At 41.4% G+C, this 23,316-nt stretch overlaps 1 protein-coding gene across 1 annotated transcript in view; it reads left to right on the top strand.

Moving 5' to 3' along the window:
* Nucleotides 1-23,253, top strand: part of LOC110198015 (uncharacterized) — a 27,881-nt gene extending 4,628 nt beyond the window's left edge. The window contains 6 exon segments of the mRNA XM_078154621.1: nucleotides 1,101-1,332; nucleotides 1,827-1,897; nucleotides 5,342-5,468; nucleotides 12,612-12,707; nucleotides 16,222-16,713; nucleotides 16,716-23,253. Of these exon segments, the coding sequence (XP_078010747.1) occupies nucleotides 1,299-1,332; nucleotides 1,827-1,897; nucleotides 5,342-5,468; nucleotides 12,612-12,707; nucleotides 16,222-16,713; nucleotides 16,716-18,211 (2,316 nt within the window). The 5' untranslated portion in view covers nucleotides 1,101-1,298 and the 3' untranslated portion in view covers nucleotides 18,212-23,253.
* The last annotated feature ends 63 nt before the right edge of the window (nucleotides 23,254-23,316 follow it).

The following is a 23,316-nucleotide window of genomic DNA, read 5'->3' as shown; positions in this document are numbered from 1 at the left end:
CTTCTGCCCATCAACCCCAGCCGGGCCAGGGAAAGACACCTCAACAATTTTTTCTCCTTCGATGTCTTTGGCCGCCTCACTTTCCAGGTCAGTATGTGGTCCTGGGGCTTTGGCTGGTGTGGGCAGACAAGGCACCAATAGGTAAAACTTACGAATTTAAAAAGCTTTGCCTTGGATTGCTTCTTCTTAAGTTAGACATCTTACTGGCAAGGCATTGGCCAAGGGAACAGGATCCAGTTGGAAAGGTGCTTTTACAGCTAAGAACATAAGATTGCTCTGTATTTTAGAGGAAAGGGAAGAGTTTGTTTAAAAGGGACTATTCACAAAGTTTGTATTTTTATTTTTTTGTTTTGTTTTGTTTTTTGGTGAGGCAGTTGGGGTTAAGTGACTTGCCCAGGGTCACACAGCTAGTGAGTGTCAAGTGTCTGAGGCTGGATTTGAACTCAGGTCCTCCTGACTCCAGGGCCGTACTCTGTTCACCGCGCCACCTAGCTGTCCCAAAGTTTATATTTTTAAAGTAAAATTTAGTTAACTTAAATTTAAATTACAGTTAGTTAACTTTTAGTTTCTCTAATTGATGAATATAAATATCCACTATTTTTGAGCATTCAGTAGATGTTATCCTTTTTTAAAAAACGTCCCTACACGCTAACTTAATGTCATCTGGGGAATTGAGAGGTCCTCAACATTTCCACACCCTAGTGGCTAGCTCTTGGTCCATTCATCACCCAAAATTCATCACCAGATGGCCAGACTTCTGGTGCTTGCTGACTCTAGCAGGAGGTCTTAAGTCCTAAATTCCCATAGTGTTTTCCTTAATGTTCCTTTAATGATAGAAATTGATTTCACTCCATTTGTACATTCAGGGTCTGTGGCTGGCTCAGAAGGCCCCGAGTTATGATGTGTGATTATGTCTTGGCCTCTCCTGCTGCTGCCATCTTTTCTTTGGTATGAGCAGCTCTTATGCTTGGTGTGAGTAGTTCAGGGTACCAGTGAGGGCTCTTCAGAGGCTCAGCCTTCAGTACCAGTTGGATAGTTACGTGGATCTGGGCCCAGGAATGAAGGTCCCAGTTAAAGTGATCTTGCTTTTGAGTCCCCAGGTCCCAGCTTTCTCAAAAGGTGAAGGTCTTGAAGGCTATCCCCAGAAAAAGGAATGCAACTAGGAGAAGACTGCCCTGAGACCTTCTATCACAGCTTTATGGCAGTATTTGATGGGAAGAAACTAGTGGTACAGGGATTCCTGCTCATCCCGTCTGGACAGAGAAGACAAGAGGGAAGCCAGAACCAGGCTGGGTACCATGGAGGACTTGGCCCGAATGCTTGGGGAGAGAGGTGAGAATTACAGAAGTGTTGGGGGATTGGAATCCCGTCCAGTGTAGGAAAGGTTCCTTAAGAGAGCATTGGTGGGGGAGTGGTGCAAGAGGGCAGGGATGAGGAATTACAGCAGCTAACCCAGCTCATTATTTCCATCACTTCACGCCAGCATTCTCTGGCTTCTGAAGTGGTTTCTTCAGACAGTCAACAGTTGTTAAGCACTTTTGTTTTTGTTGAGTCATTTCAGTCCTGCCTGACTCTTCGTGACCCTGTGCCACCCAGCTACCCTCCTTTACATAATTAAAGTCCCTAGAAAAGGTAGAATGAATATTCAGTATACCTAGTCAAAACATTCTCGTGACTTTGTCCAACAGTCATTGACACCTTGGGAGAACAGAGTGAACATAGATGGAGGAGGGACTAGTGTGAGATTGACAGTGCAGAAATGGTAGGAGGTGAGGGAGATCTGGGGAGCTATATCTGTCCAATGACCTTTTCCTCCTCCTCCTCAGTGCTTCTCCAAGGCCAGACTGGAGAGGAAGAGGAAGCAGTGACTTTCAGGCTCCTCACTGTCAAGCTTCAGGTGAGTTCAGGTTTCTTCTCTTGCCTGTTCATCATCTCATACCGTATTATTTCTCAATCTATAGCTACACTTCTTTCCCTTCTTGGCATTTGAGTCTCAGTTATTCTCTCCCAGAAGCCTCTGGCCATTCTTATTGATGACATAGAGTTTAAAAGATCCTTAGAGTTTGAACGATGAATTTTAGAATGAATGTGTATAATTTGATAAGAATCACAGTCCACCCTTCTCCACATAATGGCTCTTAAAATGCTTGGACAGGGTTACCACATCCCCTGAGTCTTCTTTTGTCCAGGGTGACCACGCCCTATTCCAATTTTGTGGTCCCATTTATAACGTCCCAGAACAACCCTCCAGAGGGACTCCAGCCAACACAGAGGCGGCCTCCTCTTGGGCTTTTCTCAAATCAGCGAACACATAAATACAGCAAAGGGGCTCTGTCTCAGTCTTCATTCCCCCTCCCTAACTGGGCCACCTCACAGTCTGGTCATACTTAAAAGTATTTCTTTTTTTTAATATTGTAGTACAAGGTGAATGGTGGGAGTTATGTATCTGAATATAAGCCAAGAAGTTGGACTTGATGACTTCAAGGGTCCTATCCAACTCAAGAGATTTTTCTTTCAATTTAATTCAATAGATATTTATTAAGTTCCTACTATATACCAGGCATTGGGGGTGCAGAAATAAAAATGAAATAGTCCCTGCCCTCAATGAACTTACATTCTATTGGGATTTATACATATATATGAATAAGAGATAAGAGAAAGAAGACAAGAATCAGAGAAAGGGAGCCATCCAGGAGAAGGAAAGGAGGTGTGATAAGGGTCAACAGAAGATGCCCCTGAAGGCCTTTGCAGGACCCTGCCACGTTCAGATTCTAGGAAGGCCATGGACAAGCAGAGTGTGTGCAGAGAGGCCATGCAGTATTCCTGGGGAAGGGGCTCGAGTCCATGTCATGTGAGGCTCTTTTGAAGGAAATGGGAAAGTTGAGATTGGAGAAGGGCTTCATGATAGCTGCTCCGAGGATTGAAAGGTGGTCCTGAGGAGAAGGGAACCAGAGGTCAGAACTAGGGGAGATGTGACATCATTGCAAAAGGCCTGAAAATAGGCTTCATGGGAGGAAAAACTTCCTAAAATTAAGAGCTATCAAAAAGTGGGGTGGATGAAGCAAAGGATTCCCTCTCCCTAGAGGTCTTCAAACAGAGATTCAGCATAGGGGATTCTCATTTGGCTGTGGGTTGGGAGAGAGGCCTCAGAAGTCTCTTCCATTTTTTTTAAAGGCAGTTGTGGTTAAGTGACTTGCCTAGGGTCACACAGATAGTAAGTGTAAAGTCTGAGGCTGGACTTGAACTCAGGTCCTCCTGACTTCAGGGCCAGTACTCTATCCACTGCACCATCTAGCAGCCCCCAGAGGTCCCTTACAACTCTAACTGTAAGCAGTATCACCTTCCAAAATAGCAATAACCATTGCGGGGGAAACCTCAGCGGGAAGCTCTGACAAGACCAAATTAAGCCAGATCTTCCTGACGCCATTTACAGATGAAGCTGGAATGAGAAGTACAAACAATGTGGGAAACATCTCTTGAGATTTCACAACAGCCTCTCTTTGCCATCAGTAACATGGGAGCCACCATATTTGTGCTCTCATGTAGCAATCTCTCATGTGCTCCATGAGGAAAGTAGAAATGACTCCACAAAAAAACAGGCAGAAGAGCGTCTGGAACAGGCCAGATACAGACCAAGGAGGTTCCTGCCGGAGGCTGCACAGTCAGCTTCTCAGGAAGGGGGGAGGGATGCTGTCATTCCATCGGACATCCTTCTGAAGGACTTAGTAGCTCCTGATCCCTGGTAAAACTTTTCCATTTCCACAAAAGTCTTAAGAGAAAAACTAACACTTGGAACAGTGGTGTCCTCGATGTAAGTATGAGCAGGAAACAAATAGTCTTTTGCAAATCGTGTTCTACAGCACACCTCCAGACAACAATCAAGACAGCTGAGGGAAAGGTTCAGAGAAGAGAAGATTCCACTGGGTTGGTTGATTATGGACTGCAGACTAACCCCAAAGACTGTCCTCCATTAGTAGAACTAAGGTCCTGAATTTTTATATCAAGCAAGCCTTGAAACAGAGACTGAGGGCGCCACTGTCATGGAAGATGCCCTGCAAAGGGTTATGTTGAAGAAGAGTTCCTTCAGGGAAGTTTCCCTGAGCTCCTGTTTAAGTAGATCACTGCTCTGATTCCTCAAGGCCCATCACATTGTCCAGCCTCCTGAAAGAAACTGTAAGGACTCAACAGAATTTGGCCTCGTTGTCCCCAAAGGAAAAATCAAGGCATTGAAGAATATGATATGTAGTTGTGTGGATTTGGCTCACCATCATGGATCTCTTAGATAGGCCATGCAAATGGGAAATGACCTGAATGCAGAACTGGAAGAAAGCAGGCTGTGTAAGGTCTGCCTTGACTGACCCCAAGCTTTGGCCTGAAACAGAAGCCCACCTGTCAACATGGTCGTCTTTCTGGTGGTCCTTTATGGCAGCGAATGATGGAACCCTGCCATCTCAGTACTCAGATTGTGGCTAAAGCAAAGGACAGTGAAGGGATGTGTGGGGAATGGACTGCCGCAGATGATGGGTTGAGGACTCTATGCAAGCCACCACAAGAAATATTATTAAAGTATGACCAGCCCATGAGGTGGGCCAGTTATGGAGGGGGAATGAAGACTGAGCCAGAACGGCCCCTTTGTTGTGTTTATTTGTTCCCTGCTTTGAGAAAAGCCCAAGAGGAGGCTGCCTCTGTGTTGGCTGGAGTCCCTCTGGAGATTGTTCTGGGATGTTGCAAATTGGGACCATGAAAATTACAAAGGGCTAAAGGAGCTATGGTCTTCACTCTTGGGTGGCATACTCTCACTAAAAAGGTCACAGTCTAAGAAAGCATTGGAAACAATAGCTGGCTTGGAACTTACCATGATTGTCTGCACATTGTAGGTTATACTAACATGGCAGGTAGAGTTCCAGGTCTCCATAGTACAAAGGGAGTAGTTAGGGCGTGTGTGTGTGTGTGTGTGTGTGTGTGTGTGTGTGTGTGACACAGCATCAGAGAGAGAGAGAATATGAGAATTAACAGCTGGGAATTAGAACTCCTAGCATGATATCCCATTTGTGTGATCCTGCCTTCTAAATGACTGTTGACTGGCAGTGGAGAATGATTACATTTCTTGGTGAGATTGCTGACGTTGATGCTGTGTATCCAACCACAAGGTGGCTGCTGGGTCTGTTGTGTGGTTTGGGGCTTTAGGAGCAGAGACACAGCTTTCTTGGGCTTCATTTACAGGATTTGTCGATGCTTCAAAGAAAGCAATCTTCATGCAGCCAGATTGTACATGTAAGGCACGTAGTGATTGGGTGATCAAGAAATGGTCCCTGGTTAAACAGTTATGTGTTTGATTCAGGAATCAGTGACATTTAGGGACGTGGCTGTGGACTTCACCCAGGAGGAGTGGAGACGCTTGGATCCTGCCCAGAGAGACCTGTACAGAGATGTGATGCTGGAGAATTATAAGAACCTCGTCTCCCTCGGTAAGCACAGCAGCCCCTTGGCTCAGTGTCTGTCTTTGCAGACCCTCTGCCTGCAGACTGTGGGAGGTCTGTAATGCTGAGCTGAGTTTTGGCTTGTGGTACAAGAATATTCGAAGTCATGTCTGGAGAGTTCCAAATTCTTTGTGGCCAATAAAAATATGTATTTTGTATTCCTACGTGAAAGTCTTTGCTTTGTACAAGTGGAAATCCCCCTGGCTTCCTTGCACTGGCCCTGAGGCCACAGCTTTCTTTCTCCCTGGATCCTCAGATGAAGGTTCCCCAAGAGAATTGGCAGACTTTTGTATTCCCCTCTCCCTTTAAGAGTTCACCAGCCACTGAGCTGAGAGCTCTCCTGTACACAAGATTTCACTCTTCCTGGACTGGAAGCGCCATGAAGCCAGCAGGGGCCATATCTTAGCTGAGTTTTATATCTGCCCCTTCACAGCTTCCTGCACACAGTATATACTTAATGTTTGATGTCTTTTTTAAAGTCCTAGCTACATGATTGCACATATATAACCTGAATCAAACTGCTTACTGTCTTAGGGACGGGGAGAGGAAAGGAGCAAGGGAGAGAATTTAGAACTCAAAAATTGTAAAAATGCATGGTAAAATTTTTCTATAAAAACATAAAAAATAAAGTCCCAACTACAGTGGTCAATATCTCTGGCCAGCAACAGAGCAAGCAGATTCCTGAGCCAGAGCACTGTGGATGCTGGAAGAGGCAGTGGTGAAGGTAGGCCTGGGGTAGCCCTTTCTTTACTGTGATCCAGAACTGATATGACCAATCAGTGTTAACCAAATAATCAACAAACATTTATTAAGTGCCTACTGTGTGCCAGGCACTGTGCTAAATGTTGGGGATAGATACGAAAAGACTGTCCCTGCCCTCAAGGAGCTTTCTGTCTGGCAAAAGGAAGCTGAAAGGGGGGAGGAGAAGGTGCTGGGCAAGGCACATGATGGAGTCCAGTCCAAAGGAATGAGCTGGTGGGAAATGAGGAGATGCCTGGCCTGGCAGCCCTCTTTAAAAGGAGGCTTTGGGGGCAGCTAGGTGGCGCAGTGAATAGAACACTGGCCCTGGAGTCAGGAGGACCTGAGTTCAAATCCAGCCTCAGACACATAACACTTACTAGCTGTGTGACCCTGGGCAAGTCACTTAACCCTATTGCCCAGCCAAAAAAAAAAAGATTAAATGGAGGCTTTGGAAGGACCTCTTTGCTCTGTCTTCTGGCCTCCAGGAGAGAGATGGGGTAACGAGGATATTGGTGAGGTGTGAGCACTGAGGCTGATGCAGTCTCAAAGGATGGCGAATTTTCTCACGATGGGCTTCCTGCGCCAGGTCAGCGTGATGATGCCTCTCCTGCTACTTCACCTTCACCCTTTCTGTCCATTCTGAATCTACGTGTGAATATGCCGTTTCCCTCAATAGAACAGATGTGCTTTGTGGGTAGTGACCACTGCATTTTTGCCTTTGCATCCCCAATACATAGCATAGTGTCCACCCCCTTAGCAGGTACTTAATGCCTGTTGATTTACTGAGATACCTGAATCTCAGCTGAAATAAATGGAAAGGTCTTCTCTTAGCATAGAGTGGGTTAAATGAAATAATGCTCTCTCTGAGTATAATTTTGAATTTTTTTTTTTTAGTTTTTAGGCAATTGGGGTTAAGTAACTTGCCCAGGGTCACACAGCTAGTAAGCGTCAAGTGTTTGGTCTGAGGCAAGATTTGAACTCAGGTCCTCCTGACTTCAGGGCCGGTGCTCTATCCACTGCGCCACCTAGCTGCCCCTCTGAGTATAATTTTGATCTGTGACCCATACTTAAGTAGAACTGTGATTTGGAAATTTGGTCCAGTGATACAACTGTAACCCATCCACGCCTGACCATCTTGTGTGATTCCTGTCCATGTCACCCATACGTTCTGTTGGAGAAGGGAGCAGGAGGGTGTCCACCCCCCATTATGGGGGCCTTTCCACAGGCCTTCCTCCTTTTTCCTGACATTGGCAAGACTCATATTGTCCACCTGTCATTTCTCGTCTTCACCACTTGACCAGCTCTTCCTCTCTTCCAATCATACATGTCCTGGGCGAGTTTTTTATTCCTGTTTTTGGAACATCGTTTGGATCATTGCTGTATGTTGTGGCCTTCTTACACCCACCATTGGCTTCTCTTTTGCCCTCAGGGAGATATTCCGTTTTAATTCTTTGGAGACTCATATCCCTGTCTCAGAAGATTGCTTTTTATCTGGGTCTTTGTTTTCAGGGGGGTAGTTTGGGTTCACCAAAGGAGCTCTGCAGCTAAGCCCACTATCCATATCTGATAGCCAAAGGCAGCTGCCAAGGGGGGTGATGGAGATTCGCCAGAATCTGGATGGAGAGGAATCCTCTGTGGCAAGGGTGGGCCCACCAGGTGCTCCTGCTGCAATGACGCTGTGTAGCCTGGATCAAGCCCTGGAGCTCTGAGTTGTTTTCAGGAAAAGATCTGTAAGCAAGCAATAGTTTGGTCTGCACATCCACACAGGACAGACCAAGTGGATGAAGATTTTCTAAGGCCCAGATTACAACCAGGAGAGCCCATAAAGCTTGTCCATAAGTATGTGTATCTGTGTGTGTGTATGTATTTATGAGGAAGAGAGAGTGAGGCCGACAACTTCGTGCAACTCTGCCTCACTTAAACCTGAATTTACACACGAATCAAAAGACATCACCCATACCATTTTACCATTTTACCTATCTCTGAGTCCTGTGGCGAGAGGCAAGTGACGAAGCAGCAGATGTGGATACAGTGGGAGCTGTAGTCACAACCCTGCACAAAGGTGGCCCAGGCCATAGGGTCGTCTTCTCACTGGAAGCAGCAGTGGGATTCGGCAACCCCCTGGGTGTCTGAGCGGCCTTTTAAAGATCACACTGCTCACCTCCTGGTGTGAGGAAGGAACTAGAAAATGTGCCCTAAAAATTGTCTGCTTTCCCAACCCTGGCCTGATTACCACAGGAGGTGAAGAATCCCACTCTGTGGTTGAAACACAAAAAAAATGTATAAAAACATCTGCAAAGACAATTCCATTCACCATCGGCACATGGAAGAATGTGCACATACTTATAGACAACACAAAATCCAGTAGAACTGAAAGAGGAACAGCTCTTTTTGCAAGAGAACTCAGCAGGTATCGCATCTGAAAAGCAGCCCTAAATGAAACAAGGCTGGCAAATGAAGGCCAATTTACTGAAGTTGGAGCTGGATACACATTTTTCTGGAACAGCCACAGTGAAAGGGAGTGCCGTGAAGCTGGTGTAGGTTTTATAATCAAAATTAATCTAGTCAACAAGTTTGTATGCCTACCAAAAGAAGTGAATGACAGGTTCATGGATTGTCACTTGTAGGAAAATGTCATGCCACCATCATAAGTGCCTATGCTCCTACCATGATGAATCCTGATGAGGTCAAAGAAAAATTTTATGAATACCTGGAGACCCTTATCATCAATGTGCCAAAAGAGGACAAGCTTATAATTCTGAGTGACTTTAATGCTAGAGTAGGCTCAGACTACCAGACTTGGCAGGGAGTTCTAGGGAGGAGTGGAGTTGGAAACAGCAACAGCAATGGTCACTGACTACTGAAGACTTGTGCATCTCATGACCTTCTCATCACAAACACTGTCTTCCATTTCCCTAAATGCAATAAAATTTTATGGATGCACCCTCGCAGCAAACATTGGCATTTAATAGACTATGGCACAGAGTGCTGGACTGATCACAGACCTATCCTCTCCAAGCTAAATATTCGCATTCAATACAAGTGGTGCCCCCAAGGCAAAATGACTACCAGAAGAATTAATGTCAACAGTTTAGAGCTCTTTGAGTGGGAACGGCTTGTGGCTAACTTGGAGGGAAAATTGAGCCAACACATGGTTGGCAACAGGGGAGCAGAAAAGGAGTGGGCAGCTTTCAGAGATTTGGTGTAAAGCACTGAATTTGCTCATATGGGTCAGAACACTCACAAACACAAGATGGGTTTGACAAAAATGATAGGGAAATTCAAAAGCTGCTAAATGAAAAACAAGAACTCCACAGGGTTTGTCAACAGGATAGTTCATCCATTTCTAAGAAAGCAGTATTTAATTCCATCAAAAGTGAAGTACAAGCAAAGCTTAGAGAGATGTAGGATTCTTGGCTCAGTAAGAAGGCAGATGAAATTTGGTTTTATGCTGATAGTAACAATCCAAAGCACTTTTATGATGCCCCAAAGGATGTTTATGGTCCAAAGACCTATGGTGCATCTCAACTACTCAGTGCTGATGCAGCCACATTGATTAGCGAGAAGGACGTGACCCTGGAGAAGTGGGCTGAACATTCCCATAGTGTTCTTAACAGATCATCATCAATTAATGCTTAGACCATGGACCATTGACCTCAGGTGGAAGTCAATCCCTCTCTAGCCGAAGTTCCACCTGAAGAAGGGGTTTTGAAGGCCATTAAGCTCCTTTCATGTGGCAAAGCACCTGGTGCTGATTCTATTCCCACTGCAGTTCACAAGGTGGGAGGTCCAGTGCTCATATAAAAGCTGGCTGAAATTTTCCAGGTTACATGGCAAGAGGAGGTTATCCCCCAGGGGTTCAAGGGTGCTTCCATTGTGCATCTCTATAAAAGTAAAGGAAATAGGTTGTCCTGTGACAATCACAGAGGAGTCTTTCTCTTAGTCATTGCTGGTAAGATTCTTGCCAGAGTCCTCCTTAATAGGCTGATCCTTCACCTGGAAGATGGTCATCTACCTGAGAGCCAGTGTGGCTTCAGAAAGGGCCAACATTTGTAGATCTGACCAAGGCCTTTGATACTGTCAGTCACGAGGGCTTGTGGAAAATTATGTCAAAATTTGGTTGCCTGGAGAAGTTCATCAGCATTGCACATCAATTTCACATGGCACGCTTGCCCAGGTTCTGCATAATAGACAATGCTCTCGTGCTTTCCCAGTCACTAATGGAGTGAAACAAGGCTGTGTGCTTGCCCCCATGCTTTTTAGCATGATGTTTCCAGCCATGTTGTCAAATGCTTTCAATGAGGAAGAAAATGGCATCAAGGTCAGCTACTACATTGATGGTAAATTCTTCAGCTTGAAAAGACTACAAGCCAAGACTGAAGTCGAGGGAATATGGGTGCATGATTTTCTATTTGCAGATGGTTGTGCACTCAGTGCAGCCTCTGAAGCTGAGATGCAACAAAGTATGGATCGATTCTCTGCTGTTTGTGCTAATGTTGGCCTGACAATTAACAATAAGAAAACACAGGTGCTCCATCAGCCACCACCACACCATCCATAGGTGGAATCATTGGTTACAGCAAATGGAGAAGTTTTGAATGCTGTAGATAAGTTCACTTACCTTGATAGTGTACTTTCCAGGGATGTACACATTAATAATGAGGTTGGTGCATGCATTGCCAGAGCTAGCTCAGTGTTTGGGAGGTTCTGAAGGAAAGTATGGGAAGGAAGAGATATTAGACTGACTACCAAACTGAAGTCTACAGAGCTGTTATGCTGACCTCATTGTTGTATGCCTGTGAACCCTGGACTGTCTACCAACACCACGCCAAGATATGGAATCACTTCCATTGGATCTGAAGATCACCTGGCAGGGTAAGATACCAGACACTGAGGTCCTTTCTCAAACCAAACTGTCAAGCATTCAAACTGTGCTTCAGAGAGTACAACTCCAATGGGCTGGCCATATTGTTCAAATGCAAAACATACACTTGCCAAAAAGACTATTTTATGGAGAACTCACACAGGGCAAGTGTTCACATGGTGGTCAGAAGAAGGGATACAAAGACACTCTTAAGGCTCTCTTAAGAACTTTGGGATTGATTGTGTGATATGGGAGACACTGGAACAGGACCATCCAGCATGGCATGCCCACATCAGAGAAGGTACTGTGCTTTATGAGCAAACCAGAATTGAAACAGCTCAAAGGAAAGAGAGGATGCAGATTTAGAGAAACCCCCCAAATGTTCACCCAGACTATTTGTGCCTCACCTGTGGTAGAGCCTTCCGAGTTTGTATTGGTCTGATCAGCCACAGTCCTTGGTATTGTAACTTGACTCTAGCATAGTGATGACATTTTAGTCCTCTTCGAGAACAAAGGATGACATCCAACCAACTGGGTATTTATGTTCATTGAAGGAATGAAATTCATCCAATATCGCTCTACAGCATGATTGTTCAAGCCCCATTTCTTCGTCTCTTTGCCTGTGAACTAAGTTTAGAAGTTCTTTTCTCCTGTTAATCACTGTTCTATTCTTACCTTGAGGAAGTCTGTTATCCTTGAGGGATGCAGGGACCAGGGACTCTAGTCCACCATCTCTAACCTTGCAGACATACTCAAATGATGAACATTTATTGGTGACAAGAGGTTAACTTCCCCTCTTAGTTCAAAAAACACTTGTTATCCCTCATGCCTTTAGCTCCTGAAAAATTCCTGTTGTTGATGGTCTGTAAGCTGATCTGGTACATTTTCACAAGATAACTGTTCACCCTTGCCTGTCCTTGTACAATTAAGGACGATCTCCCTCCCTCCCAAGAGCTAGGGATTCTGCTCTCTTTGGTCCATTATCAATACTCTCAGAATGCAGATGGGTCCTATAAGTCAATCAAGCATTTTTCTAAGACAGAAAGAGGGTTTACTAGCCCCATGTGAGTGTTAGCCCACTCTTTGTGATGTAACCAATCACGTCCTCGTCTCTGTGATGCTGTATTCTTTTCCTTACCTACTCAGTTCTGTTCTTTGTCCTATGCTTATAAAAAGGAGCTGCACCTCCTCCTCTGGGTCATTGCCCTGACTAAGGTAGCTATTCGACTTACTTTATTAACAGGTTCATTCCCTACTAATAAACTGATAATACTCAGAATTCTACATCTCAGTTTACCTTTATTAAATTCTGTTGAGACGTAAGTGTGCACGTCAATCAGACCCAAATGGACAAGCTGGTAGGACCAAAAGTGTGACTTATATTCTCTTAGAATACAAAACAGAATTTTCTTCAGAGATCCACTGGAATAACCTTGGGACATTTTAGTTGCCTGATTTTCCTTTCATAGAATCAAATTCTTAGTTTTCTGTCTCCAGCACTAACTCATTTCTGTCTCTGTGTATAGGAATCCCTGTTTCAAAACTGGATGTGGTCTCCTTGTTGGAGAGAGGAGAAGCAACATGGATGCCAAAGGGAGAAGACCCAGGATGCACTTGTTTAGGTGAGTGAATGAGTTACTGCCTGCAGCTGCTCCCTATCTGCTCTGTCTCTATGCCAGGAGGGTCAGTGGAATGGGCACTGCCTCTGGAGTTGGTGGGGGTGGGGGGAGGCCAGATTCCACTGTTGATCATTTTTACCTTCATGACTTTAGGTAAGTCAGTTAACCTCTCTGTGCTTCAGTTTCCTCATCTATAAAATGAGCTGGAGAAGGAAATGTCAAACCATTCCATTATTTTTGCCAAGAAAACCCCTAATAGGGTCACAAAGAGTTAGACACATGAAAAATGACTGAACAACAAGGTGGGGGTTGCCTCAATGGTCCCTGACCCTCTGTAGTAGCATCACTGGGCTCAAGGGTATGAACAGTTTTGTCAATTTTATGATTTACCATTCTGTTCCTTTACAAAAGGAACTTACTTCACTCTGGTAGTTGTAGAGCACTGTGTCTCCTCCACAGACCCACCAGCACCGATCATTTTATAACGCTCTTTTAATTTAACTGATTTGATGTTGTATCTGAGATTTTTTTCATTTTCGTTTTTACAGTTATGGAGCGTTTGAACAGTTTTCATGTAGCTTTTGCTAATGTGTCCTTTTTAGAAACTTAGCTTTTTTCTTTATTATTGTTATTTCAATAGCACCTTCATTTTCTTTTTTAAAATAAATTCCATTACTATCCTTTGTTTTCACATTGCCTGTGGTTCCCATTATATCTTTCCTACTAACTGCTCTCAGAGAGCCATTCCTTGATTATAAGGAAAATAGTCCAGCAAAATTAACCAACACATGGAAAAATCGTGACAGGTCTGCAGCCAAGATCCTCTCCCTCTGTGAAGAAGCAAGAAGTGTCTTCTCCTACCTCTTCTTTGGAGCCAAGTTTAGTCATTATAATTTTAAACCATTAGAGATGGATTGTTTCTTGTTCCTTCAGCTTTGTTTTCCTCTTTCTTATTTTACCTGGCATCACATCATGCATCTTTCATCATAGTTGTCATTTCTTATAATATTTCATTTTATTCATATACCATGATTGGTTTAACCCTCCCCAGTCAATGTGTTTCTACTTTGTTTCCAGTTTTTTGGCACTTTATGAATATTTTGGTATATGTGGGACATTTTCTTCTGTCTTTTACCCCATCTGGGTATATGCCTAGCAGCAGTGGGATTTCAGGGTCAAAAAGTATGTACATATTGGTCACTTTCTGTGCATAATTTCGAACCACTTTCCACGACGGTGGAAACAGTTCAGTCTACCATCAATGTATTAGTGTGCCCAGCTTCTCACAACGCTTTCTGCATCTATTGTTCAGCCCTTTTATCTGTCATCTCTTTTTTTTTTTTAGGCAATTGGGGTTAAGTGACTTGCTCAGGGTCACACAGCTAGTAAGTGTCAAGTGTTTGGTCTGAGGCCAGATTTGAACTCAGGTCCTCCTGATTTCAGGGCTGGTGCTTTATCCACTGCACAACCTAGCTGCCCCTTATCTGTCATCTTTGTCTGATGTCCGTGTGTGAGGGAAAACTTCAGCCTCACACTTTTGATTTTTTTTCTTTAATTTCCCTTGTTATCAGTGACTTGGAGCATTCCCTCCTGTGGTTAAGTGTGTGCAGTTCTTTTGAGAAAGTCAGCTTCTCAGTTGCCAGCCACATTGTTCATGGAGTTGTGGATTGCTCCAGCCATTATGAAATGTCATTTGGATGCTTTGCTCAATAAGCGCCTTCCCTGCAGGGGAGGGTTCCAGTTCAGTCAGCCAACTCTTGCCTCCACCTCTACCATCTGCTGGGCATTGTGGTGGTTAATAAGCCTAGGCCTGGTCACTTCCTCTCAACAATTTCTTTTCTCCAAAGACTGTTCTCAGCTTCCCACATCTTGATCCTCTTGTTCATACAGATCACAAGGGCTGAACTGGTTGGAGAAAACTGAAAAGTCTTCTGACCTTTTTCTAGCCACCCCCACCAAGTAACCATAGCTCTGTCTCTTTTCCTCTATGGAGGGCATTTACAATTTTTCAAAAAAATTACATGATTTCAATTATTTTCTTTTATGCTTGTGTATTTTTTATTTTATATAATCAAATCTTTCCTACTTCATGTTATTGAATAGATAAAAATAAATCAGCTCTCTATCCTTAAGTTAGGTGCATCACTTCAGATGTCACAGAATCACAAAGTTTCAGAGTGGAATAGGATCTCAGTGGTCATGTGTCAGAGCCCATGTCTGCTAAGGAAAGCTCTCTACAACATAACTGAGAAGGGGGCATCTGGCTCACTCCCAAAGACCTCCAGGCCACTTACTTCCTGCAGCAGCCTGTTCCACTTCGGAAAGCTGTCACTGTTACCAATTGTTGGGCTTAGATGAAGTCTAAATTTGCCTTTTGTACCTTCTATGCACTGCTCCTAACTCTTCCATTTGGGGCCAAGAAGACTAAAGCAAATATCCTACCAATAATTAAAGAAAGTTATTACATCCCCCGTAAGTACAGGATAGTGACCGAAGCATTCACCATGGTGATAGCGCTCCTTTGTCAGTTCTGCAGCATAGGGGACTGGATTTGGCATTAGGAGGACCTAAATTTGAATCCTGGCTCAGACACTTACTAGCTGTGTGACCCTGGGCAAGTCACTTAACCCTGTTTGTCTCAGTTTCCTCATCTGTAAAATGAACTGGAAAAGGAAATGGAAAACCACTCCAGTATCTTCACCCAGAAAAGCCCCAAAAGGGGTCATGAAGAGTTGGACAAAGTTGAAATGACTGAATAACAACAAAAAAATCTTATTATAGATTCACAGTACCAGGTCTGATAATTTGAATTTTATGTCGACTTCCTCTCCCCTCTGCCACCTTGGAACTCAGCAAACTCTGTTAAAAAATACAATTTCCTAAAAAATCTACTGGTCATATTTTTTTTCATAATTTTTGAGAAACCCAGTAATTCAGTTTTCCCAATTGCTCGGTCTTCAGATGCATCACTTTTGTTTGCACAGATTCTAAGTTGATTAAATTTGCAGTTGGATAATTTTCTGAGCTGTTTTTTGTTCTTTCCCTGTGGCTTTCCACTATTCTTTCCTATAGAAGATATTTCTGTTTTTAATTTAGTATTGCTTTTCATGACATCTGTAAGAACATTCAGTACCCTAGAATATATTGTATTTTGTTCAGGGCAGCTAGGTTCTCAGTTAATGTTTCTTACCTGTCTTGAAAACAATCCCATTAAAACATGGTCCAAATCAGGGCAGCTAGATAGTGCAGTGGATAGAGCGCCTGCCTTGGAGTCAGGAGGACCTGAGTTCAAATCTGGCCTCAGACACATAACACTCACTACCTGTGTGACTCTGGGCAAGTCACTTAACCCCTATTGCTTCACAAAAAAAAAAACAACAAATAAATAAAATAAATAAAACATGGTCCAAATTGAGCATCATTCTTGTTGGGAGAGACAGAAACTAGAACTTCCTCTAAAGAAGATTGTTTCAGCACAGCGAGAAATGGCCACTGACATTTTTTGGGTTTCTTTCAGATTCCTTTAGTGAAGACACTGCGTTTGAAGTCAAGGACTTAAACATGGTGGAGAGCATTGGCACGGGGGCATCCTCTGAGAAAAGGCTGCCAAAGCGCATGGCCTGGCATTGCAATATGGAAGAAGCCAGGGAATACAATATAAATTTAGAGAAACAGAAGAGACCATCCAGAGAAGTCACCTTTCACAGACCACCTCTGAATAATGTGAACGTGCCTCAGTGTACGGCATCTGGGAAGAGTTTAAGTCTGGGGCCAATCTTTGTCGCACTGTGGAAAGGGACTGTGGAGAAAAGTCTGGATAAATATAAGACAGTTGGAAAGAACTTGAGGGGTTTTTCAAACCTAATTACATATAATACACTCTCTTTAGAGAAGAACTTTTCTAAGTACACCAAACGCAAGAAACCTTTCAGGTACCACTCAGGCCTATTTAAATTTCATAGAATAGATACTAGAGAAAAGCTACATGAACAGAGTGAGTGTAGAAAAGTATTAGAAGATCAAATCTTATTGAAAATCAGAAAATTCTAATAGGAGAGAAACATTATGAATATAGTAAATATCGACAAGGCTATATCCACAAGGGAAGCTTAACTGAACTTAAGATAAATCATGCTAAAGTGAAACCCTTTAAATGTGATGAATGTGGGAAAGGCTTTAGCCTGAGATCAAACCTTATTACCCATCAAAAAACTCACACTGGAGAAAAACCCTTTGAATGTAATGAATGTGCGAAAGCCTTTAGTCGGAGGGGAAACTTGATTGCACATCAGAGAACTCATAATGGGGAGAAACCTTTTGTCTGTAATGAATGTGGAAAAGGTTTCAGCCAGAGAGGAAACCTGATTGCACATCACAGAACTCATACTGGAGAGAAATCTTTTCCATGTAATGAATGTGGGAAAAGCTTCATTCACAGGGTAAACCTTATTACTCATCAAAGAACTCATACAGGAGAGAAACCCTTTGCTTGCCATGAATGTAGGAAAGGCTTTAGTCACAGGGGAAACCTTATTACCCATCTGAGAACTCATACTAGAGAGAAACCCTTTGAATGTAGTGAGTGTGGTAAAGCATTCAGGTTTAGGGGAAGCCTTATTAGACATCAGAGAACTCATACTGGAGAGAAACCTTTTGCATGTAGCGTATGTGGGAAAGCCTTCAACCACATGGGATACCTCATTGATCATCAGAGAATTCATACTGGAGAGAAACCTTTTGAATGTAATGAATGTGGGAAAGGCTTCAGCAAGAGAGGATACCTCATTTGTCATCAAGGAATTCATACTGGAGAGAAGCCCTTTAAATGCAATGAATGTGGAAAAGCCTTTAGCCAGAGAGGAAACCTTATTGCACATCAGAGAACTCACACTGGAGAGAAACCCTTTGCATGTAAGGAATGTGGGAAAGGCTTCAGCCGGAGGGAAAATCTTACTAGTCATCAGAGAGTTCATACTGGGGAGAAACCCTTTGTATGTAATGAATGTGGGAAATCCTTTACCCAGAGAACAAGCCTCATTACCCATCAGCGAATTCATACTGGAGAGAAACCCTTTGTATGTAATGAATGTGGGAAATCTTTCAGCCACAGGGACTCCCTCACTTATCATCAAAGAACTCATACTGGAGAAAAACCCTTTGAATGTAATGAATGTGGGAAGGCCTTCACCCAGAGGGCAAGCCTTATTACTCATCAGAGGATTCATACTGGAGAGAAGCCCTTTATATGTCATGAGTGTGGGAAAGCCTTCAGCCACCGAGTATCTCTTACTTGTCATCAAAGAACTCATAATGGAGAGAAACCCTTTGAATGTCAGGAATGTGGAAAAGCTTGTAGCCAGAAAGCAAACCTTATTACCCACCAGAGAACTCATGTAAGAGAGAAACCTTTTGCATGTAATGAATGTGGGAAAGGCTTCAGCAGGAGGTCTAACCTTATTACTCATCAGAAAAGTCATACTGAAAAGAAACAGCAGTTGATGAAATAGAGAGGCTTCAGACAGGAAGTACACCTTCACAGCCACCAGAGAACTCATATGATTCGGACAGCTTCAAGCAGGAAAGACATCTTCCTTTTCTAAAATAACTTATTGTGGCCCTTTTTTGGTTTTCATACCACCTGCATTTCTCAACCTATGCCTTTTCCATCCCCTCCAAAGAGGTAGCTCTTAGCTTGAAAAAGTCCAGAAAAACAAACCAACACATTAAAAAGCTGACATTGTATGTACTGTTCCACACCCAAAGTCTACCATCTTTGTACAGAAGAGAGAATGGAGTAGGGTAGTCTTTTCTCAGAATTTAATTTTAGTTTTTATCACTTCTGTACTCTGATTTCTAATTTATTGTTTTCTGAAATCATCAATATTTTCTCCATTGTACTTATTTTGTTAGTTTTCAATTTAAAAAATTCACCTTCTGTTCATTAATCATCTTTTATATTTTATTACTATATGGTTTTAGAGAAATAATTTATCTTTTGAAGCCTGCTTTAGGTGCATCCCAGAAATTTTGGAATATTGTCTCATTTTTACCGTTGTCTTTGAAGCAGTTACTGTTTCTATGATTTGCTCTTTGACCCAGTCATTATTTAGCATTTCAGTATGAAGTTTCCATTTGTTTCCATTACTGTGCTCCCCAGATTGATTACTTTTTAATCGTATTATCTTCTGTGAAGGATGTACTTAGTGTTTCTGACTTTTAAAAAATTTGCTTGCAGTATTTCTGTGTCCTAAGGCATGGTCTGTTTTTGTAAAGGTGCTATTTGGTGCTTAGAAATAAGGTATATTTTAGTATACATGTATACACTTGATATACATTTAGAAGCTATAAAGCTTTTAGCTCTAAATTCATCAATAGTTTGTTTAGTTTATCTTTTATCTTCCAGACAATTTATCCAGTATGGAGAGGAAGATTATAGTCTCCCACTATTTATTGTGCTCCTACCTACATCTGGCCATTCAGTTCATTTTTCTCTTGATGTGCCATTTGGTGCATATATGTTTAATATGGACACTGATTCATGGTCTATGGTTCCTTTAAGTATAATGTAATTTCCTTATTTATCTCTTGGGATTGTGAATTTTTATTTTTATTTACTGTGGTAGCATGGTTGTAATTCCAGCTTTTTGTATTCACCTAATGCAGAGTAAATTTTACTCCAGCCTCTCATTTCGTTTCTGTGAAGAACACACCACTGGATTGTGGGGCTTTGTTTTCCTAGCCATTCTGACACTTTCATTTTATTTGATTTAGTTCAGTTGTGTTCTGCTCACATACAAACAGGGGCCACTACTCTGTTACATAAGGATTCCTACGGGCCACATACTGACTTAATTTGAAAATGTAATGTTATCTGTGTTATATTATCTTTTTATTTATTTTGCTAAATTTTCCCTATTATATTTTAATCTGATTTGGACTACACAAAGGAGTGTTATGGACCATATGTTTGATACCTCTGGTTTAGTCCATTCACATACAAAATTATATGTTTTAAAATCTTCCTCTTTTAAGGCAATACTTTATCCCTAGGATTAATTTTTATTAAACTATTTCAATATAATTGTATCCTTTCTTCTTACTCTTCTTGTTCCAATTGATCAATCCTTTCTGTAGATTTGGAGGCTTAGCTAATTTACTGTTTTTTCCTTCTTTTTATTTATTTAGATATATATTTCTTCCCCTTTTTTGTCCCCTCTCTTTTCCTTCTCAGTGACTAGTTAAAAACCTCCCCTCTTCCCCCCCCTTCCAACTTATGTTTTCTTTTTGTGCACCTTTTTTAAAATAACTTTTTCTTTGTTTTTGTTCTACTCATTGATTCTCTTCCCTTCCAGTCTGTTTTAAAATTTATTCTGTGATAAATAAATTATATGGTATAGATATTTACCTTTATGTATTTAATCATAAATAAGTACATATATATGATATATATGTATACATATATATATTAAAATCTTTGTTCCTCATAAAGTTAGTTTCTGAAAGTTAGAGCTTTTTAAAGTGATTTTGATATTATTGCCTTTGTAAATATCATTCCGTCATCCCTTTTTTCTACCATGCCTCATTCTTAGAATTATCTATTTAATGGGAGGTAAAATTGAGTAAAAGCAGTCATGTGGTAAAAATGACTATTTCCCAAATTATATAGTACTTGGTTTTGTGCTCCCCATGATCATTCTGTACTCCAGTGACTCTGCCACCTCATCTCTGGGTTCCTGTTCCTTACAACTTTCTGATTATCAGCTGTCCTTTGGAGCTTCCACATCCCTGCTCCTAAGGCACAATATGTATATGCAAACATAACACTCAAAGAAAATGGCTCCCCAGTGCACCAACTCCCCTCAGATTAAACCTCTCATGGGATCCATATTTCCCCTTGAAAGTACATACCTCTTCCTGAGTAGGAGCACTGTTCTGTGAGAATATCCTTCATGCTTGTTTCTGCTGACTCCCCCTCCTGCTGATTTCGGGTGTCTTCCAAATGAGACCATTACAGAACATATATATTTCTTAGCACATAAAACAGACCATGTATTAGGATGCAGAAAAATTGCAAATAAATTTAAAAGGCAGAAATACTAAACATGTTTTTCAAAAAGTATGCATAATAATCAATATAGGGGGATAACCAATACTAATCAATAAAGGACAGCAGAAGAAAAACAGACTGGAAGTAGTATTTCATAATGAAATCATAAACAGTGAGTAGGTCACAGAAGAAACAGAAACAATGATAATATAAAAAATTATAATAACCAAACAGCATACTAAAATTTCTGGGATATAGCTAAAATAGTGCACAAGAGGAAAAATTACATTCCTAAAAACATACATTAACTAAATAGAAAAAGGATTAATGAACTACATTAGAAACCATTTTTTAAGTTGAAAAACATACATGCTTTACATAAAAACTTTATGTAAGGACAAAACTAGGTAAGTTGAAAATTAGAGAAAAACTTTATGAGAAACCAAAAAGACCACAAAACTAAAAGATTTTTAACAATTCTGATCGATCTTTAGTCAGCTTATTTTTATTTGCAGTTCTCTTGCTAGTCATTTGAAACACTCTTAAAATTTATTTATTTCCAACTTACACCAAATAAAATGGGCATTTTCATATCCATGGAACAAAAAAAACAAGATTGTACATTAAATTGTACTTCTCTATAAAAGCTTGCTTTGAAAAAGTACTTAATAAATTCACCCTGTAGCTTTTTGGGGGGGGCAATTGGGGTTAAGTGACTTGCTCAGGGTCACACAGCTAGTAAGTATCAAGTGTTTGGTCTGAGGCCAGATTTGAACTCAGGTCCTCCTGATTTCAGGGCCAGTCCTGTATCCACTACGCCACCTAGCTGCCCCTGACCCTGTAGCTCTTAAGGCTGTCCTGCTTGTCTGGGCTTTCTGAGAGCCATTTTTCTGAGTTGTAAAAAGATTACTCAGTGACCCTTTCCTTCTTCCTTTTCCCTCTCTTTTGCCTTCCTACTCCCACCCCACTTAGTGAGGGAGACCCTTGTAACAAATATGTATTGTCAAACAACACAAATTCCTACATTGTGTCCAAAAGAATGTCTTGTTCAGCAGCTTGAGTTCATCACATCTCTGCCAAGAGTTAGGTAGGATACTTCATCAGTCCCCTGGAATCATGGTAGGACATTGCATTGATCTGAGTTCCAAAGTCTTTCAAAATTGTTTTTCTTTACAATGTTATTATTGAGTTGTTGTTGTTGTTGTTGTTGTTTAGGTAATTGGGGTTAAGTGACTTGCCCAGGGTCACACAGCTAGTAAGTGTCAAGTGTTTGGTCTGAGGCCAGATTTGAACTCAGGTCCTCCTGACTTCAGGGCCGGTGCTCTATCTACTGTGCCATCTACAGTGTCATTATTGTTATGAATTGTTCTGGTTTCCTCACTTCACACAGGTATTTCCCAAGTTTCTTCAAAACCATCTATTTCATAATTTCTTATGATTTGATAATAATTATTCCATTGCATTCACATCCCATAATTTGTCCAGCCGTTCCCCAATAAATGTTCATACCCTTAGTTTGGATTTCATTGACACTGTAAAAAGAGCTACTATAGAGATTTTTGTACATGAGTCCTTTCCCTCTTTGATCTTTTTGGAGTATAGACCAAGTAATGAGTGGTGTCTCTGGGTCAAAGGGTAGTTTAGTTTAGTGACTCTGGGGACATAGTTACAAATGGCTTTACAGAACAGCTACCAAACAATGACCAATTGGCAGCTTCTTGGATGGTGAATTATTGCCCCTCCAGCATTTGTCATTTGTTGTGGGTTGGGTTTTTTTTTTTGTCATCTTTGCCAATCTGATGGGTGAAACCTCAGAGTTATTTTGATTTTCATTTCTCTCTTTAGTGGGTTAGCATATTCTTTACAGAGTTGTTAATACTTTGAGAACTGTTTGTCCATATGCTTTGATGACTTATCTACTAAGGAATAAATTCTATGAAATAATGAAAAGTGATACACTAGGAGAACAGTTGTAAAACAATATTATAAAGAAAAACAATTCTGAACGACTTAGAACTTTGATAACACAGTGCTAGAACATGAGTCCAAAAGAATGAATATGGAACATTACATTCCCACAGAGAGAAAGATGATGAACTTAAAATGCAGAAAGATATGTTTTACAACAGTGCTAATATGAGAATTTGGACAAACTGTACAGCTATGTATTGAAAGCTTAATGTTTTCTTTTCTTTTCCTCATATGGTGGGGGAGGGGGAGAGGCATATTAATTTTTTCTTAATGACGACTATCCTGTGTTATGCTACATTTATTTCAATACAAATTTATTGCTGTGCAGTGAATTAAAAGTCAAGACACTGAACCACACTAACAAAAATGAATGGGAAAAAACACTACATTATCTTGCTACTTATAAAAAACTACACATCTTAATGTGCTGCTTTAATTGGGGGGTACGATTGATATTACTGTAATTTATTGAAAAAAACTGTAAGTGCACAGGATTTAAAGCGGACAACATTTGTATTTTTTAAAGTTTAAGAACAATAAGTGTATACCTAGGCTAATAAATGACCTCACTTATGCTTACAAAATGACTGAAGA

This window comes from Phascolarctos cinereus, unplaced genomic scaffold (assembly GCF_003287225.1).
Source record: "Phascolarctos cinereus isolate Bilbo 61053 unplaced genomic scaffold, phaCin_HiC Scaffold_5;HRSCAF=322, whole genome shotgun sequence".
In the NCBI taxonomy this organism is placed as follows: Eukaryota; Metazoa; Chordata; class Mammalia; order Diprotodontia; family Phascolarctidae; genus Phascolarctos; species Phascolarctos cinereus.
This window is presented reverse-complemented; position numbering and strand designations above follow the sequence as displayed.